The sequence below is a fragment of the Protopterus annectens genome, chromosome 16.part0 (genome assembly GCF_019279795.1).
Source record: "Protopterus annectens isolate FY-2018-M chromosome 16.part0, PAN1.0, whole genome shotgun sequence".
Taxonomy (NCBI): Eukaryota; Metazoa; Chordata; order Ceratodontiformes; family Protopteridae; genus Protopterus; species Protopterus annectens.
The window spans coordinates 58,055,188-58,076,897 of NC_056750.1; the positions used below are offsets into that span (position 1 = coordinate 58,055,188).

The following is a 21,710-nucleotide window of genomic DNA, read 5'->3' on the forward strand; positions in this document are numbered from 1 at the left end:
CCTGACCTAATGTTTGCAATGAGACAGATAGTTGAGAAGAAGTTAGATATTAGGAAAGAGACCCACTGGGCATTCTTAGAACTGAAGAAAACATATGACATGGTCCCAAGAAAGCTGATTTGGACAATCCTGTGGTGGTTCAAAGTCCCAGAAACATTGGTATATTTAGTGCAAACTATGCACAATGACCCAATGACTCAAATGCGAACAGTTTTCAGTCCCAGGCAGGGGTCCCCAGTCAGAATGGGTGGGCATCATGGTTCAAGTCTGAGCCCACTGCTGTTCATACTGGTGATGGACTACATCTGCGAACAGGTCAGAAGGGACAGATCGACAAAGTTGTTATATGCAGATGATGTGGCATTACAAGCAGACTCTGAGAAAGAACTTTAGCAAAGGATAGGGGAATAGAATGAAAAACCGAAGGCACACGGGATGAAACTGAGGACAGAGTAGACAGTTGTAATGGCAATAAATGGTGGAGTTCAGTAGAAACTGAGAACTGTGATAGAAGGGAAAATAGTGGAACAGGTTAATAGTGTCAAGTATCTGGGAGGGGTGGTTGAGCAGAAGGAAAGTCTGAATGAAGAGGTCAAAGCTAGAATCAGAGAGGCTGCAGCCAACTGACACAGAGGGTTATGGGTAGTGTATGACAGAAGAATGCCAAATGAGCTGAAAAGTATGATGTCCAAAACAGTGGGTCTAGAATACATGGAAATGGTGGTAAAACATAATGAAATGAGTATTGTCTGAGTCAGGAAGTAAAGACTTTGGATGAACTTATTACTAAAGACCCTGGGTTCAGCACTAACACGTTTGACTAAAACAGGGTTTTTAGTTCTATTGATGAACAAATGACTGTTATCAAAAACAGAAAAATTAAAAAGCTCATCAGGGATGAGAGGGACTATGCCAACCATGTGGCTTACCCACCCCCACCCCCTCACAAGAATGGCATCAAAAGAAATCCCCACATCAAACCAATGAAGTTGCAACTAACATGGACACTGAAATTGATTCAATGGATGAACATTTTTAGGGGAAGAAAACTTTCCCTAATTAAGATGGTCAGAACGCCTCATGAATCAGTGGGGGGGGTACAAACTTACAGAACAATCATTTTCAAGCCCCTGCACAGAGAGGCAATGGCCGAGTGAACAGGGGAAGCAACTCTCATCCATGGAGGGGGAGGAGACAATAGAGACTGATATTTCATCACAGTCTATAGCTGACATTGTTCGAGGGGAAAGTTCCCCAACTTTACATATTGACCTCAACAGTACTGGAGACTTTAAAGTTTACAATTATACTGACATTTCCTTGAATGTAACTACTTGTGACCTCTTGACAAAAGGTTTATGTTTGTCCCTAGTGAATACTTAAACACTGAATATACAGGTTGATTTAAAACTTTATGTGAGAAAATTGAATTTACAGGAATTTGTTTCAAGGGGTAGAACAGGTATGTCAACCACTCAAGATATCTATTACTTACAATCCCCCACCCATCCTATTTTAGCATCCTTTGAGAGAGTTTGTGAACTTGATATTAGAAATCTGGGTAACAGGTTTAGAAACAATAGTTTCAGTAGTAATTTAACTAAAAAAGAGAGAGATGAGCTTAACTGTTTAAAAGAACTATATGGCATCAGAATAATGAAACCAGAATAAGGGGGTGGGGTTGTCATCACGAGAACTGATGACTATATCAACACAATGAAATCTATCTTGGAGACAGATTCTTACTGTGAAAGTTCCTTAAATGAGTTAAATGGCACATACAATAGAATAAGGGGGTACACCCAGGACTTATTTATTGATGGTTTCATTTCAATCCACGGACTACGATATCTGACAATGGAATTTCCAATTACACCCACAATTTTTGGTTTGCCAAAACTCCATAAAAACATTCAACAACCACCCATGTGTCTCATTGTTGATGCCTGGGGATCAATCATGCACCCCTTAGCCAAATTTCTGGATACTGAACTGAAGAAGTTACTTTTGGATGAACCTCACATATGTATTGATTCCTGGGACTTCTTAAGGAAAATCAGTAACACTTGTTTTAGGTCCGACTTTTTATTTGTTACAATTGATGTAATAGATCTATATTCTGTCATCCCACATTCCATTGAGGAGGAATAGTTTTGTAATTATTTGTTTTCTAAGGGAATACCCCAGGACAAAATCAATATGTATGAACAGATTTTGGATATGGTGCTGAGAAGCAACTTTATCTTGTTTGACAATTAGTATTATTTACAAACACAAGGGGTTGCTGTGGGTTCAGCATGTGTGGGACTGTACACCAATATTGTCATGTTGGAATGGGAAAAACGTACTTTGAAACAATCAACATATTTCCGATTCTGTCATACTTACATGAGGTATTTGGATGACAAGTTTATTTTATGGGAAGGGCCTAGACACCAAATTGTTGAATTTGTTTACTATATTAACAACTCAACCTCCTTTTTGAGGTTCACATATAGTGTTAATGCATGTGAAATTTCATGTCTTGATGTTCTGTTAAAGAAAGACCTGGAACAACAGATATTTGTGGCTGAAATCTTCAGAAAAGAAACATATTCCAACAGTTTTCTGCATTTCGACAGCTGCCACCCATTCACTCAGAAACGTGCAGTTATTAAGGGGCAATTTGTGTGTGCAGCACAAATGGTGACAACTTGGATAGGTTTCACCAGAGAATGCCTTAACTTGAAGGAAATGTTCTTGAGAAGAGGTTATCCCCCCAATTTATTTGACAGCATCATGAAGGAGATTAGTGAGAAAAGACAATGTGGGTATTTGAACCAATTTTGGGCAGCCCTAATACTGACCATCCCAATTTGACTGGGTTGAACATAACTGAAACAGTCATGGACACTGTTGTGAATTACCAAACAATTGTCCATAACCAGGAAATATATAGGGGGCACCATTCCTCTAGGTCTGAAGTAACTAATTACCACATGAGTTTTTCAACTATCTTCTCAAATGACGCATACACTATTAAAGATATTCTGTGTAAGAACTGGAATTTGTTGAGTAGTGACAGAGAATTTTTTTTAAATCTTAGGAGAAAAACCTGTGTGTGTTTTCAAGAAGGGCCCTAACTTGAAGAATATTTTTGAATGTAATTATGATGGAAGCTATAGGAAGGGACAGATGATTAAGTGTGGGGCATGTAAATTTTGCCATTTCATTTTGGAAGTCAGTGAATGTGAAATTAATAGAAAAAAAAAAATAAAAATACCTGAGAGGTGTAGTTGTTTAATGGAAAGAGTGGTCTATTGTGCTTTATGTTCCTTTTGCCCATGTTTTTATGTGGGGAAGATGGAACATAAGCTTAAAAATAGGATCAGCGAGCACCTTAGGAATATAAGGGATGCTAGTGAAGTGAATGCACTTGCTAGACACATTAATGAGTACAACAATCACCAGTTCAAATTTGTAATACTTGAAGTCTAAAAAAAACATAATAGGGGGGCAGTCTGGCCATATTTATTCAAAAAAGCCGAGTTGCTATGGCAATTACGACTTGATGCCACTCATTGGCCAGGCTTAAATGACAGCATTTCCATAAGCAGTCTTCTTAAATTGAGGGCTCTTGAGAGGTGAAAGATTCCCTTTAGATATGGATATGGTACAACATTTTTTTTTTTAATGGCCTATATGTACATGAAATTTATTCATTTGTTCCTAATGGATTTTTAACTGTATGCATATTTTACTTATATGTTTTTCTATACATATATATTTTTTCAAACGCATCTTAAAATAATTTATATATATATATATATATATATATATATATATATATATATATATATATATATATATACACATATTTATTCTTGTGTTTATAATACATAGTTTAGGGTGCTGATATTTGCACAATCAGTTTATATATGTATTTTTATATATTTTTATATTTTGATATTTATACTGTTTGGTGCTGAAACATTTAGATGTAGTGTTTCAGAATTCTGTTCCAGAAGACTGTTTCAGACTTGGGAGTGGTTTTCACTAATCCAGGAAGTGATGTCATGCAAGATTTCCTATTTAAAACAGTTTACTTCCTTAATTTCCTTGCATCTGATGAAGTTCCTGCTTTTATTTTTGGAACGAAAGCGCTTATACCTTCTTGTTTGAATAAAGAAAGCATCCTTGTACTGAATTGCACTGAACTGGATGTGTTGGCTTGATTTAAAGCACACATTGGAATATTTCAGGGCTCACTGGCTCGCATTGTCTGCATACTGCTTGTGCAACAATTTTCTTGGTGGTTCGTGCATTTTTTCATCTTTTTTACTAGTTAAGTAACATGCTGCTGCCACTTGTCCTGTGTCCAGGTTAAGTGTCGGTTAGGATATTGCAATTGGTGTTGTGATGCCCCACCACAGGACCAGTAATCAAGGAGCCTCAGTCCTCACCACTGGCACCAATGGGAGACATACATTGGGAGGATTACAAGGTACACTTACAGTATTTCCAGATGCAACTCTCTGTATCAAGTGCAATTTCCCCTTAAAAGTACACAGAGGCCACAGTCAGTCTGGGGCTGGTTTCTCCCTCTTTCTCCAGATCCACAATAAGATTCCCCACTGGCACAGCTATAAAGTTGAGATCTCAGCTGAGTGACCAATCTCAGACCTCCAGCACCCCCTCTATCCAACCAGTGCTTCATGTCCCTACCCAAGTAGCTCACACACACACACACACACACACACACACACACACACACACACACACACACACACACACACACACACACACACACACACACACACACACTGTTTGAGGTCTGATTTATACACACACCTGGGAAAGGCTGGCACAGGTTTACTAGCTGTGCCCCCTTCTGCCCGGACTATAAGGTAGTTTTCCCTGCCACCAGTCACTCCTTATCAGCTACATTTGTGACTAATGTTATCCCTTGTTAAAATCAGATAGAGCACATACCCCAGGGGCGACAGCAGCAAACCTTCTTCCTCTTAGCCCCCCCCACCCTTTTCATCCATTTCACATTTGATACATTTTGCTTAACTTATCTGTTTTATGTTAAGGTATTTAGCCCCTCTCAATAGAGTCATAGCCTTTAGTCCCTCCCCCTCGATACTTATTCTTCACTAATTAAACACAAAACAAAAGTGCAAAGTCTCAAGCTACTTTTATCTTTAGCTACATAGTGTGCTACAAAGAGTAAAGGGGAATACAAATGTAAAAACAATAAAAGCTGCCATTGCAGAGTAGTAAGCTGCATACAATGTGTACCTGTGGTGTACTCTGACTGTTTTTCTTAGTGAACCATTCCATTCCTTGAACAGGGTGTAAGCCCGCTCCATTTTCCCTCACTGTGCTTGGGCTCACTTTACTCTCTTACCTTACCCCCATTCCCACCCACCCCCACTTTCATTTAATTTGTACTCTTTTCCCAAATAGAAAATCCAACCCACTTCATACAGTTACCATATCCCTGCTCCCTGACCTCACATAGCCTCACCATTTTCCCTTTACACTACATCTAATCAGATTACTGCTATTTATTACAACTCTAACTTATACCATGGCTATAATCTACCTCCTATCCATTTACTTTACTTCCTCATTTCACTCACCTACCAATCACAACTCCACCACTTCCAAATTCCAACTACTACTACACTCTCCATTCAGCAAAAAGAATCATCCTACACATGCTCTATCTCACCATCTCTAATCAACATCTCCCCTACCCAACTTCACAAACACATCTTAGCACACACTCCCTTACCACCTAAGCTAAAGCTAAAATACTTATGTCACAACCACTATCAGTACCACTCCAAACCTCCTCCACTCCCAAGTACACTTCTAACTAATGGGAATATCCACCACAATTAAGGTCCTGCTTCTCCTACAACTTCCTCCACCATCCCAACAGCCATCAGTTTCAACAGTGTCTCTTCCCTTAATCCAAAACATCTTAGTATATATTCAAATAACATATGGACCCTCCCAAATAAAACCACAGAACTACACTCTTGGATTACCCTTCATTCCCCACACATCCTAACCCTATCTAAAACATGGTTAAAGCCCCACATCTCAAACTCCAAAATCCTTCCCCCCAATTACAATATCAACTGGCAAGACAGAATGGTTAGGAAAGGTGATGGAGTCACCATTATGTACTCTGAACACCTCAATCTATCCCTCTTACCTATAACTCATCCAAATTTCCACCCCGCCTAACTACTTATCCTAAACTGTCATCTTAACCCACAAAAGAAATTTGCCTTAGCTGCTATCTATATTCTACCAAGTAATAACTTCCCATCTTTGAATCTATAATCTCATGGCTATCACTCAGTATCAGCTATGTTAGGAGACATTCTGTTAGGAGACATTAACATTGATTGGCTAAAACTATCTACAACCAGCCCATCACTCACCATCAACCTACATGTTAGTCATCAGCTACTTACTACACCTACTAGATTCAATAAAAACAATAATAGTAACTTCACTCTTAACTGGATCCTAACACCTGACCCTAACCTGTATCAAAATCCCACTACCCTACCAGACTCCCTTAGTGACCACCTTACTGTCTGAGTTCTTAGGCACACTGTTCAGATGCCTAAACACCATCTCTATAAAGAGTGTCACAATCTCAGCACTTTTAACAGTGAGACCTTTAATCACATGCTAAACTCTAAAGATTGGTAAATTCTGAAACAAATTACTCTAAAGGATGCTGTCCTTCATTTCAATTGCACTGTTCTTTCCATCCTTAACTCCCCTGGCACCTCTCAGAAAAGTAAGAATCAAAACAGCCCACATCCCTGGCTCCCAAAAGATACACTCACTCTTATGAAAAAATGAAACAGCACCAGGAAACAATAGAATACAACTAAATCGCCTTCTCTTCTGCAAACCTATAAACAACTATGTAATCTGGCTAAAAAACACATCAACACAGATAAGAAAAAATTCTACTCCAATGTACATCTCATCCATAAGTCTAACCCCCAAAAATTCTGGCAATCTGTTAATAAGATCCTGCACCCAGGCAACCCTCCTACCCTAACCCCTACTCAGACAACCCCCCTTGAAACTGCCACTCATCTAAATTCATACCTCATTGAATTTATTCACAAACTCACCCACAATGTTCAGAACAATAAGCACACACCCTCACTCCACATTTCACCAGTACTTCCTCTTTCACACTTGACCCCATCCAAACATCTTACATCAAATCTCTCCTGCTTAAGCTGAAGCTACGCTTTCCCTCTTCTGACAACCTTCCATCTCTCTTTCTTAAACTAGCCACTCATTTAATAGCCTTTTCTATCTCTATCCAGATCAGTAGATCTATTCAAGTATCCACCATCCCACATATTTCTAAATCATTCTTTATCACTCCTGTACATAAGGGAGGCAACAGCAATGAACCATCCAACTACAGACCTATTGCTATCCTCTCTCTGCTATCTAAACTCCTTGGAAAATCCATTCACAAGCAGCTTATTAAGTACCTTCTAGATAATAACCTCCTAACCCCTACACAACATGGTTTTAGACCCCATCATAGTACATCCACTGCCCTACTGTCCTTTACTAGAACTGTTGCTGAAGCCATGGACAAAAATTTACTGGTTTCTTGCCTCTTTCTTGACCTTTCTAAAACATTCAATACCGTGTCACTCTCCAAATGTCTTGATAAGCTATCACAACTCAACGTATCTCCCTCTGCTATTAAATGGTTCACTAGCTATCTCACTAATAGACAACAATCAGTAAGATGGCAGACCACCTGCTCCCGTTACTTACCAATCAAAACTGGGGTGTCTCAAGGCTCAATTCTTGTCCCTCTGCTCATTATTTTCACAAACCAACTGCATACTTCCTGTACAACATCCTCCCTGACACAATTTATAGACAACTCTAGCCTTATTACCTGTTCTGACAGTTTCTCTAACCTCCTCTCTACTACTCAACATAGCTTCCCATCTGTAGAAAAATGGCTAATCAACAACTAACTAATCCTAAATCACAAAAAACAAAGCAACTACTCTTTTTTCCAAAAACACTTTCTAACCTCAAAACCTTCACCATTTCTTCTCTCAACAATGCCATCATACAACCTGACCCACATACTAAACTTCTTGGTGTTGTATTGATGACACATTTAAATTTGATACCCATATTCTGCACTGTATCAAAAAGGCCAATTAAAAACTTGGCCTACTCTACAGACATAAAAAATACTTAGCCCCTGACCCTAGGCAGAAACTAGCTTAGGCTTTACTCCTTCCATGTGTACTTTATGCCTCCTCCATCTTTTCACATCTATGGTCTACCCTTTTGGTTAAACTCTGTCAATCACATTATAGTGTTGCAAGATTTGCTAGTAATCAACCCTACAAATCTCATCACTGCCGTGCACTGAAACAACTCCAGTGGCTTTATTTCCCCCAGCACCTGCTTCAGTCTCAGCTGCAAATGACTCTACTCTTATAAACCCTTTCCTGTCCTGCTCTATCTCACTAATATCACATTATACACATCCCAGAACTCTCTGCATCTCTGACCAGCTCTTTCTGGACACCTATAAACAAAACAACACTGGTAAACTTCTTTACAAATATAGTGCTTCCGATGCATGGAACAAACTCCCCCTGAACATCTGAATAATTTCTAGCATAAATCTCTATAGATCCAAACTTAAAACTTGTCTCCTAAATACCAACACCTGTCACTGCAACAAATCCCACTTAAATCCCACCTTACTACCTTACTACCTTTCACACTTTTAACATTCACCTATTGCAATTGTCCTAGCTCATTTGCATCTCTTTCTCTTTTTGTTGATAAAAAAATAATACTTTTGTGCTGCATGTTATGCAAATTATTGTAATGTTTCTGTAAATTTAATTCTCAGGCCTTTTGCAAATTTCTAATGTTCTCATGTCAAGCACGTTATTGTAATGCTTGCATAAAACTTCATTGTCAGATATTTTTCATTTTTGTAACTTTATAATAACTGTCTGGAGCTTTTCTCCTCAGGTCTCCACTGAAAATGTCTCAGTTGGACTTACCTGGTTAACAAATGACAAATAAATAAACTTTAAGGTCCTTAACAAAGGGTGTCCAATACTACCATGTAATGTTACTGTTAATACAAATGGTAGTTTGACCAAGAGCAATACTATTAGGAGTGGTCAACACAGTGTCACCAAATAAATATGCAAGTACTCTCAGAACTTAAGCATCACAAGATAGATCAGCCACAATGAAAGGTTTAAATATATTTAATAATAAATAAAAAATACAAGAAAGTACTCATATTTTTAAAGTGACATCTGAGTTCAAGATCATAGGAAATATTTAAAACACCATTGCAGGACAATCTCAAATTAAGAAAGAAAAATATCTAAAATAAGCTTTGCTATATTCCTGATGATATCTAAGAGAATTATACGATACCTTGGTACACTTACTTAATTAGAACAGCAAGGCAGATGTGGTGAGTGGATCTTGATGTTGTCAGGTCAAAGGCAGAATACAGAATGCTGAGTTTCTCAGAGAGTTCTTAAACTAATATCTCAAATATTACTGCTGGGATAGTTTGCAGAATGACATCAGTTCCTGTCACCTGACTCTATTCCAGATAAAACCCCCACTGCTGAAAGCTATCCGTACTTAGCATCTACCACTGAAAATACATACACAAGGGCTTTTCCTCAGATCTTTGCAAATCCTGGAAGTCATAAAACAATAAAACACTCCCAAGGCAATGCAGAAAACTTCTCAGTACAGACATTGTGTATGTTGCTGCACTGAAACTGAAATATAACATCTTTTTTATGGCCTAGCCATAAAGTAATTTAATTTCAGCATTTTTCTGAAGTTTTGCAAGCTAACCTTCTGCATTCCAGTTTCCCATGTTAAAATATATACATTTGAACAGTTACAGCAGTATATGTACATTTCTGTTCTATTCTAGTAGGGTACACTGTTGATTCATTTCAAACAGCAGTTTGTAAAATACCTCTTCAACACACACTTCTGTACCAGTAGTTTGATACATACCTGACATACAGTTCTAATACAAGTATCTGATACGAATGATGTTGATAGTCACAAATGGCATATAATTATTTACAAAATTCCAAATAGCTGGGCTGACAGTACCTCCTTTGTCACATTTCTTCTCCCCTTGAAGACTCAAGCACGTTTTTCAAGTGACTCTTGAGGAAATGTTGCTTGAGCGTGATGAGCCTATCTGTGAATACCTTACTGCATTCCCTGTCTTGAGATTCCAGCTGTCTTGGCATTGCTGACCCCAGTACAATGCTGCACTGCCCTATCATATGCCTGCAACCCTAGGCATCACCACAGTAACTTGGGATTTTGCTGGCTGGCTTCCTGTAGCCATGTTAAGGGATTGTGGTCTGTAACTACAGTGAATTTCCTTCTGTACAGATAAAGCTGAAGTTTCTGCAGTGTCCATACTATGGCTAGACATTCCTCTTCCACAGCTGCATAGCATTCCTCCCTGGGTTGAAGCCTATGGCTGAGATATACCACTGGGTGCTATTCTCCCTCTGAAGAAACCTTGCTGAGTATAGCCCCCACACCATGGTTTGATGATTCCACCTGTACAACAAATTATTTGCTGTAATCTGGGATGGCTAACACAAGGGGTCCTCCCAAAGCTCATCTAAGCTTCTGGAATGCCTGCTCACATGCTCAGGTACATATTACCTTATCTGTCCTGTTTTTCCCTGTCAGGTCTGTGAGGGAGCAGCTATGGTACTGTAATAGGGGGCAGACTTTCTGTAGTACCCTGCTGTTACTAAGAACGCCCTAACCTGTTTTTTAGTAACAGGTTCAGGCCATGCCTGAGTTGCTTCTACTTTGGCAGGTTCTGGCCTGATCTTAACACTCCACACTCTATGTCCCAGGCAGGAGACCTCTGCCATACCCACCTGACACTTACTGTGCTTAATGGTCAACCCTGTTCTCTGTAGTCTATCTAGCACCCCCCTGACATGCTGAAGGCGCTCTTGTCAGGAATGGCTGTAGATGGCAAAATCACCCAGGTAAGCAAGGGCAAGATCTCCTGCTCCTGCTAGGATATAATCTACCAGCCTCTGGAAAGTCATTGAGGCATTTTTCATCCCAAAGGACATCTTCATGAGCTCATACAAGCCAAAAAGGAGTTGCAAAGGCTGACCTCTGTCTAGCTCTGGGAGTCAAGGGCACCTGTCAGTAGCCCTTGGTAATATCAATAGTGGTAAGATACTTACCCCACCCAGCTGCTCTATGGTTTAATCTGTCCTAGGCATGGGGTAAGCATCTGACTCTGTGATATTTAATTTCCTGTAGTCCACACAGAACCTGGTGCTGCCATTCTTCTTTGGTACTAGCACCACTGGGGAGGCCTAGGGACTGCTGGACTCCTGGATAACCCTCAGTTTCCTGTATCTCCTCCCTCAGAGTCTGTTTGACTTTCTCAGGCACCCTAAAAGGGGAATGCTTAATAGGCCTTTGGGGACCTGTGTCCACATGGTGCTGTACAAGGTGGGTAAACCCTGGGTTTACCAGTGAACATGCCCCCAAACTCCTGTAACACTGTTCAGATTTCTTGAACCTGGGTAGAGGATAGCTGCTGGGACATTGCTACCCCTTCCACTGAGGTGTCAGTCCGAGTCTCACTGAGGAGATCAGTCACCAGATTCCTCTCAGACTCCTGCTGCCATCCACTGCAAATACTCAGCACAAGGGCCTCCCTGTCATGGTAAGTTTTCATCATGTTAACATGGTACAATTTGTGCCACTGCCTCCTGCCTAGCAGTTCTACCATGTAGTTAACATCACTGACCTTCCTTTCCCTTTGAAGGGTCCCTCCCAAGTTGCTTGCAGCTTGTTGTGTCTGACAGGAATGACAACCATTACCTGCTGTCCCACAGCATACTCTCTAGCTTGAGCATTCCTGTCATACCACACCTTTTTCTGTTGTTGGGCTTCTGCCAGGTTCTCCTGGGCAAAGCCCATGAGTTCCCTGAGCCTTGTCCTGAGGTTTAGAAAATATGCCACAACAGACTCCTTGTGAGATTCACACTCACCTTACCATTCATCACGAATTAAATCTAGAGGTCCCCTCACCATATGCCCATACAACAACTCAAAGGGTGAAAAACGTGTGGATTCCTGGATCACCTCTCTGTAAGCAAACAACAGATGAGGCAGATATCTGTCCCACTCCCTCTTAAACTGGTCTGCAAATGCCTGTAGCATGGTCCTTAGTGTAGAGTTTAACCTCTCTACCAGACCATTAGTCTGGGAGTGGTAGGGGGTGGTCTTTAGGTTCTTCACCCCACAGTTCTCCCACAGACAAGCCAGGAGGTCTGACATGGAATTGTCACCTCTGTCAGTCAGAATTTTTTTTGGGAAACCTACCCTGCTGAAAATCTCTAACAAATCATTTGCCACCTTTTCTGCCTCAATGGAGGACAGAGCCACCACCTTAGGTATCTGGTAGCTAATATACTACCACTAGGATATTCTTCTTCCCTGTGGATCTTGGGGTACTTAGAGGCCCACAATATCCATAGCTACCCTCTGAAATTGCTCCTCAATCACAGACAAAGGCACCAAAGGAGCTCTGACCTTGTTTCCCTCCTTGCCTACCTTTTGGCACTGCTCACAGGTCCTGTTACACCCCTGGAAATCCCAGGCCACTAAAAGCCTTGCATGATGCGTCTCTTGGTACACTTTATGCCCATGTGACCTGCAAAGGGAATGTCATGGGCTATGGCTAGAAGTGCCTGATGGTAGGGGATGGGCACTACCAACTGTTGTATTCTCTCACCCTCTAGCCCTCCCTCAGGGGTTCATTCTCTATACAGTAACCCTTTGTCCCCGTATACAGATTCCCCTTTTCCTTGACAATCAGCTGCCTCTCTGGCTACCTCCATCAAGCCTTGTAATGTAGGGTCTGAGAGATGAGCCTGTTTCAACTCTCTCTTTGTAACCCTTCCCAGCTGCCCTTCCACTGGAAGTCTGGTATCTTACGACAGCGGTGCCTGACTGTCAGCCTGGGTACTACTACTCAGCTCTGCCGTTGCAGTCACTCTGTCCAAGGGAACATCAGTACCCACAAGCAGCTGTGGTTCACCTTCAGTCTAATTGCTACAAGGTAGCTCTGTCCATGAAGTAACCACCTCACCAGTCTTGGCTTCAAGTGTGCAGTCTATCTGGGTCACCCCAGGCTACCAGACCCACATGCTTGTCTCCAAGCTTGACTGCGTGTAACTGCATGCACACTAGGTACTGCATTATCAAAATCATTCCCTGTCAGGACATCTGCAGGGATCTCCTCAAACATACCTACTTGTTTGCTTCCTTTTCCACCCTCCCAGTCAAGAGCAACCCTAGCCAAAGGTATTTGGAATGGGGTCCCTCCTAAAGCTCTGACTGAAGTAGACTGCCCACGCAAGTAGTGCTCCTCTTTAACCATTGCAGAATTCACAATGGTTAGGTCAGAGGTCATGTCTCTCTTAGCAGTGGCCTGTTTCCTATCTACTAAGATTGGACATCACCTCTTGTGATAGTTTGTTACCCCTGTTGTCTCCAGACAACTTACTGCTGGCATGCTGTCATTCCCACTTACTGGCTGTCCCACCTTTTGTTCCCCACCTTGCCTCCATAGACATCTATATGCTACATGGCCCCATTGGTTGCATTTAAAACATTTAACCCTTGGTCCTGACCATGTACCTGAACTAGTGGCTTCTCCTACTACTGGTGAACTCTGTTGGGGCAGTTTATGCTGCCCACCACGGGTTACCTTATACCCATGTGTAACACTGGTTATCTCTTTCTTGTGCAGTGATGCCCTGCTTGCTAGCTATAGGTCTCCGTTTTTCCCCATTTCATCTGCTGCATTGCATTGTCTATCTGTTAACTGGATTCTCATGTCACCAGGCCAAGTGCTAAGGGCTTGTTCCCTCACCAAAGGGTCTGCCAGCCCTTCAAAAGTGGTGATATACTCACACATGCACACACATAAAAGCAAGTATATCTTATTTTCATTTTTAACCACTGATTTTATTAATGATGAACACATTTGTCCTTGCACTGTGTTTATTTTACTCAGAGCACCATCGTTTCCATGACTGCATTCAGTGGTTCCCTACTGTAATTCTCAGACTTGTAACCGCAAGCCCTGGTATTATTACAAAAAGTAAAAAATGCAGGAGAAATGTGAATGTCGAACATCACTCTTACTGTCACACTCTATAATGCAGTGGATAAGCCCCCTTCAACTCCCCTATACCACAGGGAAAGGGAAGTAGCCCAAGAATAAACAATTTTGGCCTGGGTATACACAAGCATGCACTTTTCTCATTCGGTCTTCTATTTGCGCCTGCCTGTTTGGTTACCTTCAGATCAATATAATTGCTAATGATAGTTCATTCACACGTACAGTACTATTCTTTGCATATTTTTAGCTGCATTATTATGTAAATGTGATTATTTTGTTACTTAATCCCGTGGACCCCCAATGTAAATGAATTCTACCCACGTGGACTTTCCAAGTAATCAAAATAAAATTAATAAAAATACTAATAAATAAATAAGTAAATGTGGTATTTCTGAGCAGTCACAGAAGTTTCAGGTCATTGGCACTAGATACAATCAGATGAAAGGAGATCCACTTCTGTCAGGAGCAGTAATTTATACCATAAATTAAAAATTACAGATTGAGTATGAACAGTGTGTGTGCATAATTCTACAGCCTTTCAATTTCCTTGTTATTCCTAAAACCATAGTTAGGCTTTTCCAGAATTTTTATGCTCTGCACACCAGTATTGAAATAAACTGCCTAGAGAAGCCAAAGAACTGAGGAATAATGTTTGGAAAGCTTGCATGCCTCACTTTTCCTCTCTCTTGTCTAATATGACTCTGTGTAGTTTTAACAAGACTCGTACGGGTCTGATGCTTCATCTTATGTGAAATTTCAAGCCATGCTTCCCATTTTTGGTTGCAATATTAAAAATACTTATCTCAGATGCTTAAAGATGACTAGTGGAAATCACCATATCATTTATGTTGTATCTGGATCACAGGTGAAATGACTTAGAATCAGTCTGACCCCATTGTTTGCATTCCAAACTTTTACACTTTTAGCTGTATGCCTTATGAAAAAGTAGCAAAATGTTTTCATGTTTACCTTGTACTCTGATAAGAAATGAATCACTCTTCATTGAATTCCAGGTTCGGTTTATTAAGTCTGCTTCATACTGACATGTGTAATTTCCTTCACTTGAACTGGTAATATTGGCTATTGTTAAGATATAAGATGAACTGCTCCTGTGTTCCTGTACAAGATAAGTGCTTATTAATTCATCTTCTTTATAGAAAAAGAGTCTCTTTGCAGTGAAAGTGTCAGGCACTTTACAATAAATATGCACCGTGTCACCATCAAACACGCGGGAGTTTGCAATAATGATTGGCTTTTCTGGGGGATCTGGAAAGAACAAAATGAGAACAACTGAAAATATGCTTTATCATAGTATTATTAAATAAGCCATTATATTGCTATAATATATGATGTACACAAATGCATACTTAATGGGTTACCTAATGTTCCCTGTAATGTTTTCCTTGGTATTTCCTACTCACTTTACAACATTATTTATTCTACTGGTGAACTACAAACAACTAGATATATTTCTGACATTTCACTGCATATTGTCAATCTAGTTATTATAACTGGATCCATATGCACTGTATTTATCACTCTGAAGCAAACAGAAATATTACTCTTCTTATGTGAATTGTGCATGGCTCTACTAGGCGTTTGATTCAGCGGACCATTAGTAGTCCAGGCCAGTGAGCCCGTCGCTTTACAGGATATAAATTAATACCAAGCCCCAACTTAGTTCCATCAAGGATAGGGGGGCCAGACCAGCAGTGTACTTACTATTACCCATCCGATCACCTAGGTTACACCTTAAAAAGGGTCATGGAATGATACTACGCTTCACCTGTAAGGCAGTCTATTCTATAAAACAACCATTCTCTGTGTAAGATATCCATCCTACTAGCAGGTCCTGTTTATGTTTTGGTGGTAACTTAGGTCTCTTGAGTGGGCATTTAGGGTGGTAACAGTTTTGTAGATGTATATGACGTTACATAGCAGCTGATCTTATGAGTCTCCATAGTGAAGGCAGAAAGCTACTCAACAGTCGGTTAGAGAACAGAAATGAGTGCAGGAATGTAAAGGTAGTCACAGTAATGCACGGAGGACGACCATGATTTATTTTTGTAAGAAAATGTTGTGGGTTTTCAAGCTGTATGATATTCCTAGCCAAGTACATTCCAAAGGGGGATTTGTATTCTATTATTGGTCTGATAAGGAAGGAGTAGAAGGGACAATGACTTTCTTGGATACAGAACAGATGCCTAGTGATTAGTCTGGCTATCCAAAAGGCTCTCCTAACCACAGTGACCACAAGGTGATGAAATAATAATTCATAGTCAGTGAAGGTGTCTGAGTCCCTAATAAGTCACTTTTTAGGGAGTTGTTGCCTATGTAGTAGGAACAGAAGTGTCCAGCTTTGCCAAATGACACATTGTTGCATTTTCTGGCATTTAGTTTGAAGTCACGGTCCAATCACCACTTATTTTCAGGAGTTAGACCCTGTTGAAGGCTAAATGGATCAAGAGAATAATTTAAAAATGGTAATTTAGTAAGAAAGCAAAACATGAACATATACTTCTAATTCACATTAGAAAGCACTCAGTAGTTAATATAATTTAAGTTGTTGGCATTCACAACCTATAATAATTTTAATGTAGGTGTGTTTGTGCACGTGTGTGTGTGTGTTTGTGTGTGTGTGTGTGTGTGTGTGTGTGTGTGTGTGTGTGTGTGTGTGTGTGTGTGTGTGTGTGTGTGTGTGTGTGTGTGTGTGTGTTCAGCAACAAGCTGGTATATTTGCGTTAATTTATTGTTTGCTTCTGAAAATGAAAATGTGGCCTGTTTTAAACCTGGTATATTAGGCATCATAAATAAGAATTTTAGGAGAGGGGATCATAATAGGGGAACAAAAATAAAATGGAAATTGAGAACTGATGCCATCATGTATTTTATACTGAATGATCCAGTAAGATTAAAATATGTTTTAAAGCAAACGGGTATTAATTAGTTGAGTTCATTCTGATTGTATGAAACCTATGACTATTAACACTGTAGGAATTATTATGTAACCTATCAGATTAACTGTTTGTAGGCCTGTATAGAAGAGATACCTATTTATATCTTTATGTATGTCTGTTTCATCAGAAGAAGGACTAGTATGTATTGTCTGAAAGCTTGTGAGTCAATTGACTGGTATGTGGAAAAAACAGACTAAAGCGTACATTTTAATTTTAATTTCTGCTTCTGTGGACTTCATGCGCATTTGACTAAACTCAAAAATAACAATGTGTTGGTATGAATGTGAGACTGCTACTACTCCGAGTCAGTCACATACAATCAGTTTCATGTTATAATCATCTTTCTAAAGGAGTGAAAGTTAAGCTGTGCATGAAACAAACTCCATAATAAGAGAAAGGATAATGTAGGCAAAGGCATCTTCTAGGTGCCATAACGTGTACATCTAGGTAAGTGAACTTCCTTGATAAAGAGCACTAAACTGTATATATCTGACCAGTTTAGAAAGCTGCAAAAGAGTACTGAATATCAAAAGGCAGGTAAAACCCTACTACGGTACAAGGTACTCAGTGAAACATTGCCAGACATTATTTTTAGTTGAATATTAAAATTTTATCAACAAAAACGGGAATGGAGAGGGGAAGAGAAGAGACAGTAAGACAGCAGGAAGGTATAGAAAATCTGCAATAAAGACCAAATGAACGCATTCATGCTCTATAAAATATATAGCCCTGGACTGTCAATTACAAATAATCAGATTGTGATTCTGAAACAATTTGCATAGCATGTAAGTTCTAGCCGTGCAGGTTGTGGGCATGAGCAGTAACTTTAAGGTTCAGGACAAAGTTTCGGCAGGTACCTTTTGCATGGTAAACAACATATTCAAAGCAGTAGGTAATGTATGCAAATGAGTGACAAAACACAAGTGAGAGAATTCAGAATTAGTGCAGATCTGGTTTGCTCTGCACATAATTGTAAACACAAGCACAGCATGTTGGGAAAAGTCAGTGTACAGGAAAACAATGTTATGAGTAGATAATGTTAATAGTCATACAGCTGGTGTTTTGATGTTGTTCTTTAAAGAATTTATAAGGCTGGAGTATGTATTGTAAAATTATCCCCACATTGTAATATACAAATATTATAATAGCAAATGAAAGAAGTAGGCATCATAAGCAGGCACAATGCAAATAAACGTACATTAGTAGACACACTACTGTTTGAACTGGCTTGGGAAACAAACGTGAATGAATGGGAATTAACCCAAATAAGTAGAAAAGGGTTGGATGAGGGAGATTATGTAACCTGGGAGATGAAACAGACAAGTATAAGCATATCAAAGGTTGTGTATAGACAGACTTGAAAAGGCTTAGAAGGGGTTTGGGATGGTTCTTTTTCCTCATCTGACTATTCAAAATCAAGAAAGCTTATATATATATATATATATATATATATATATATATATATATATATATATATATATATATATATACCCCCATAAGTGCTGTAGAGGAAAGAGGCACCAATAAACAGAGGCAGTTTTCTGGTAAAATGGAGGTTTAATAGGTAATGAATAAAGACTTAACCAAATTATTAGAGGTACTTAGGTTTTTGGAGGTAAATCTTGAATCACCACCATCAAGAAAGTGTTTTGTGGTAAAATCAGTGAGTAAATAGGAAAGGTCATAGCTTGATATCCTTGTATAGTATCATAGCTTAAATAAACGTGGACTTCAAGGCAGGAAAAGGAGACAATATACCTGAATGAGTCTAGGAAGATGCTTTTATTTTGGGATAAGGCAGGCTTAATATAGCAACAATCATGTCCTAGGCTGTTAACACTGCTAATGGTAGAGGTGGGTTGAATATGTATGTTAAGAGTTGGAATACAGCTGTTTGTTTTGTGGAGGAAATATCTGTTTCATGTGACAATGAAAACTTGCATCTGTCTATGAAGCAAGGATATTGCAAATGAACAACTTGACAATGATATGAAAATGTAGTTTGCAGAACATCACAGCTGTTTTGTTCCAGAAATGGGTTAGTTATTGGGTAATGTGGTTAGAATGAGCCTCACTGACTGATAAAGTTGATGCAGTTCAAATATATCCAATGCCAATGGTTATATTACTACTGGAGACTACTTGGTGAATATGTGGGAGAATTAGTTCCTCTGTGAAGAATCAACATTTCCTATAAGCTGTTAAATTTGTAGTTTTCGACAAGTAATAAACAGGACACAGCCACTGGTCATGGCAGTCGTCCAGCATATGGAGACACATTATATTTTCTTCATAGTTCATCACTGACCTCAGGCCCCTACTATAACTCCATTCTTTCCCACAGTGTTGCTCTGTCATGTCCCACCACCAGGTGGTCACCCCTCTCCAGGGAAGGAGGACTGCAGGAGATCAGTATCGAGATGTCACTGTGTCAGATGACAGAGGAGCTAGCTATTGCAAGTCCCTCGCACTGTAGCTCAGTCTGCCTTTTTTGCTGTTAAGACCTTTTGTCACGTAATCCAGTATGCAATGATGAGAATGTACCTTTCATGTGGACCTCTCAACATATGCAACATGGAGCATCTGCTGGATCCACTAATTGCAACATGCCATGTTGTTCAAGTCCCATTTCTTCCCCCCAGAATAGGTGAACTCATCATCAGTTGCTCAAATCTAACCTCTAAGCTTGACCCTTCGACGTCCCAGGATACTGTTCTATCCCAGGTTACTGGTGATATAAAGAGACGTCCTGCTCCTATGTCAGTGGACCAATGCTAATGTATACTGGACATTTCAGATGTTTAAAGCTGGTCAACTGTTGAGGTCAGAAAATGTAAAAGTCAAGCTGCCATTATAAGAAGAACAGCACTGGATCTATAAGGGGAAATATGAAATTACAATACTGAGGGGGGAAGGTTTCCAATGTACATAACATGAAAGTTCTTTGGGTTGAATTATTAGAACACTAGAGAAACCTACAAAGTTTATTATGATTTGTAAAGTACAGAGACATGTTCAATCATTTTCATAGTAGGGCAAGGATAATTTGATAAAGTATTTGGAAATCTAGTTACAACGAGTTATAGCTTTTACAAGGAATCTTTTCAAATACTTCTTTGTTTTTTTGTTTAATCTCACCTTGTGAAAATTGTTTCACTGGAAAGTATTTATTAGTTATCAATACACCCACGAGAATCATGCATGATGATATATTGAGTCAACTGAATGCTGAAAGGGAGTAGAAGTAAAAACTGATTTACATCATATTTTAATTTGCATCTGAGTTTACCATGATTTTGTAATAGTAGTTAATAAGGTGAGAAGAGGTCTTATGACTGGAGAGTAGGTAGAAATAGAATTATTCCTGCTTTTTGTACAAAAAGCACAAGACACCGTCAAAAAGGAAGAAGAACTTTTTGTGCAGGTCAAAAAATGGGGACAGAAGAAGAAAAGCTCCTCCTACTTATAAGTGTAAATGGTCGATCTCTAAAAATATTTTTGCAAAGTATTCATGTCCTTTTTAATAAACATCACCTTAATTTATCTTTTAACAAAATAAAAAATCAACATACAAGCATGCATATAAGTACAATACAAGCTTACAGAATAATAAAGACAAAATTTTTCACAGAAACTCATTGTCAATTGTGAATCTTCATCAGCATCACTGCCATCATGTTTAAAGGAAGCATTTTCCTATAACGTGATCTGGAAAACGTTCAACCTTTTATCAACAGTGCACAATATACCTGTATATTACATCAGTATCCCCTCAAAAATAACAGTATTATATCCTACATGTTACAGGTCTTCCTTTAGTTGCTTTTAAAGTAGCTCAGACTTTATGCTCCAGAAATAATTTTCTACTCTAAAACAGTTTGAGATGCATCTTCAGTCTAGTAAGAGTTTTTCCTTCAGTTGTCTTTTGAGAAGCTTAATGTTGCAACAAAAACTTTCTACTCCATTATAGTTTGGGTATACCTTCAACAAGTAAACACCTGTAAGGAGATATATCCAATACAGCAATACTTAACTTCACTATCAGACATAAAATCTCTTACCCCCAGATTACTGACAACAGATATGCTTGTCTTGTTATCCAATGACAGGACATGCTGGAGGGATAGATTCCTGTCCCAGAGACTTCCCATACTCTGAAACAGGCTACCCACCTATGTCAAGCAAAGTTCTTCATTAGCACTCTTCAAGAAAAATCTTGATGAGTGGATGGGAAATAGGAAATACACCCCGGGGATCTCTTCTGTGTCTCTGCTCAACAGTGGCACAGGAAAATAACTTTCTTGGGTGGCGTAAGCCAGGGAACCTTGTTGGCTAGGCGTACGTGGGCCCTTGGGCCGATAGCCTAGCACCTACTTATGAACCTACCTATGAACCTATAATAACAGCTTTGTTGGGGACCTATTTCATCAACTGAGCCACATCTTAACCTTAGATATAATATCTAATAATTGACTATCACATAA

At 39.4% G+C, this 21,710-nt stretch overlaps 1 protein-coding gene across 1 annotated transcript in view; it reads right to left on the reverse strand.

Annotated features, from left to right (window-relative positions):
• The window catches only part of LOC122790291 (carcinoembryonic antigen-related cell adhesion molecule 5-like), a 663,376-nt gene that overhangs the window by 108,997 nt on the left and 532,669 nt on the right, over positions 1–21,710 (reverse strand). The window contains exon 6 of the mRNA XM_044057792.1: positions 15,239–15,535. Coding sequence (XP_043913727.1) covers positions 15,239–15,535 — 297 coding nt within the window. The remainder of the gene's footprint in view (positions 1–15,238; positions 15,536–21,710) is intronic.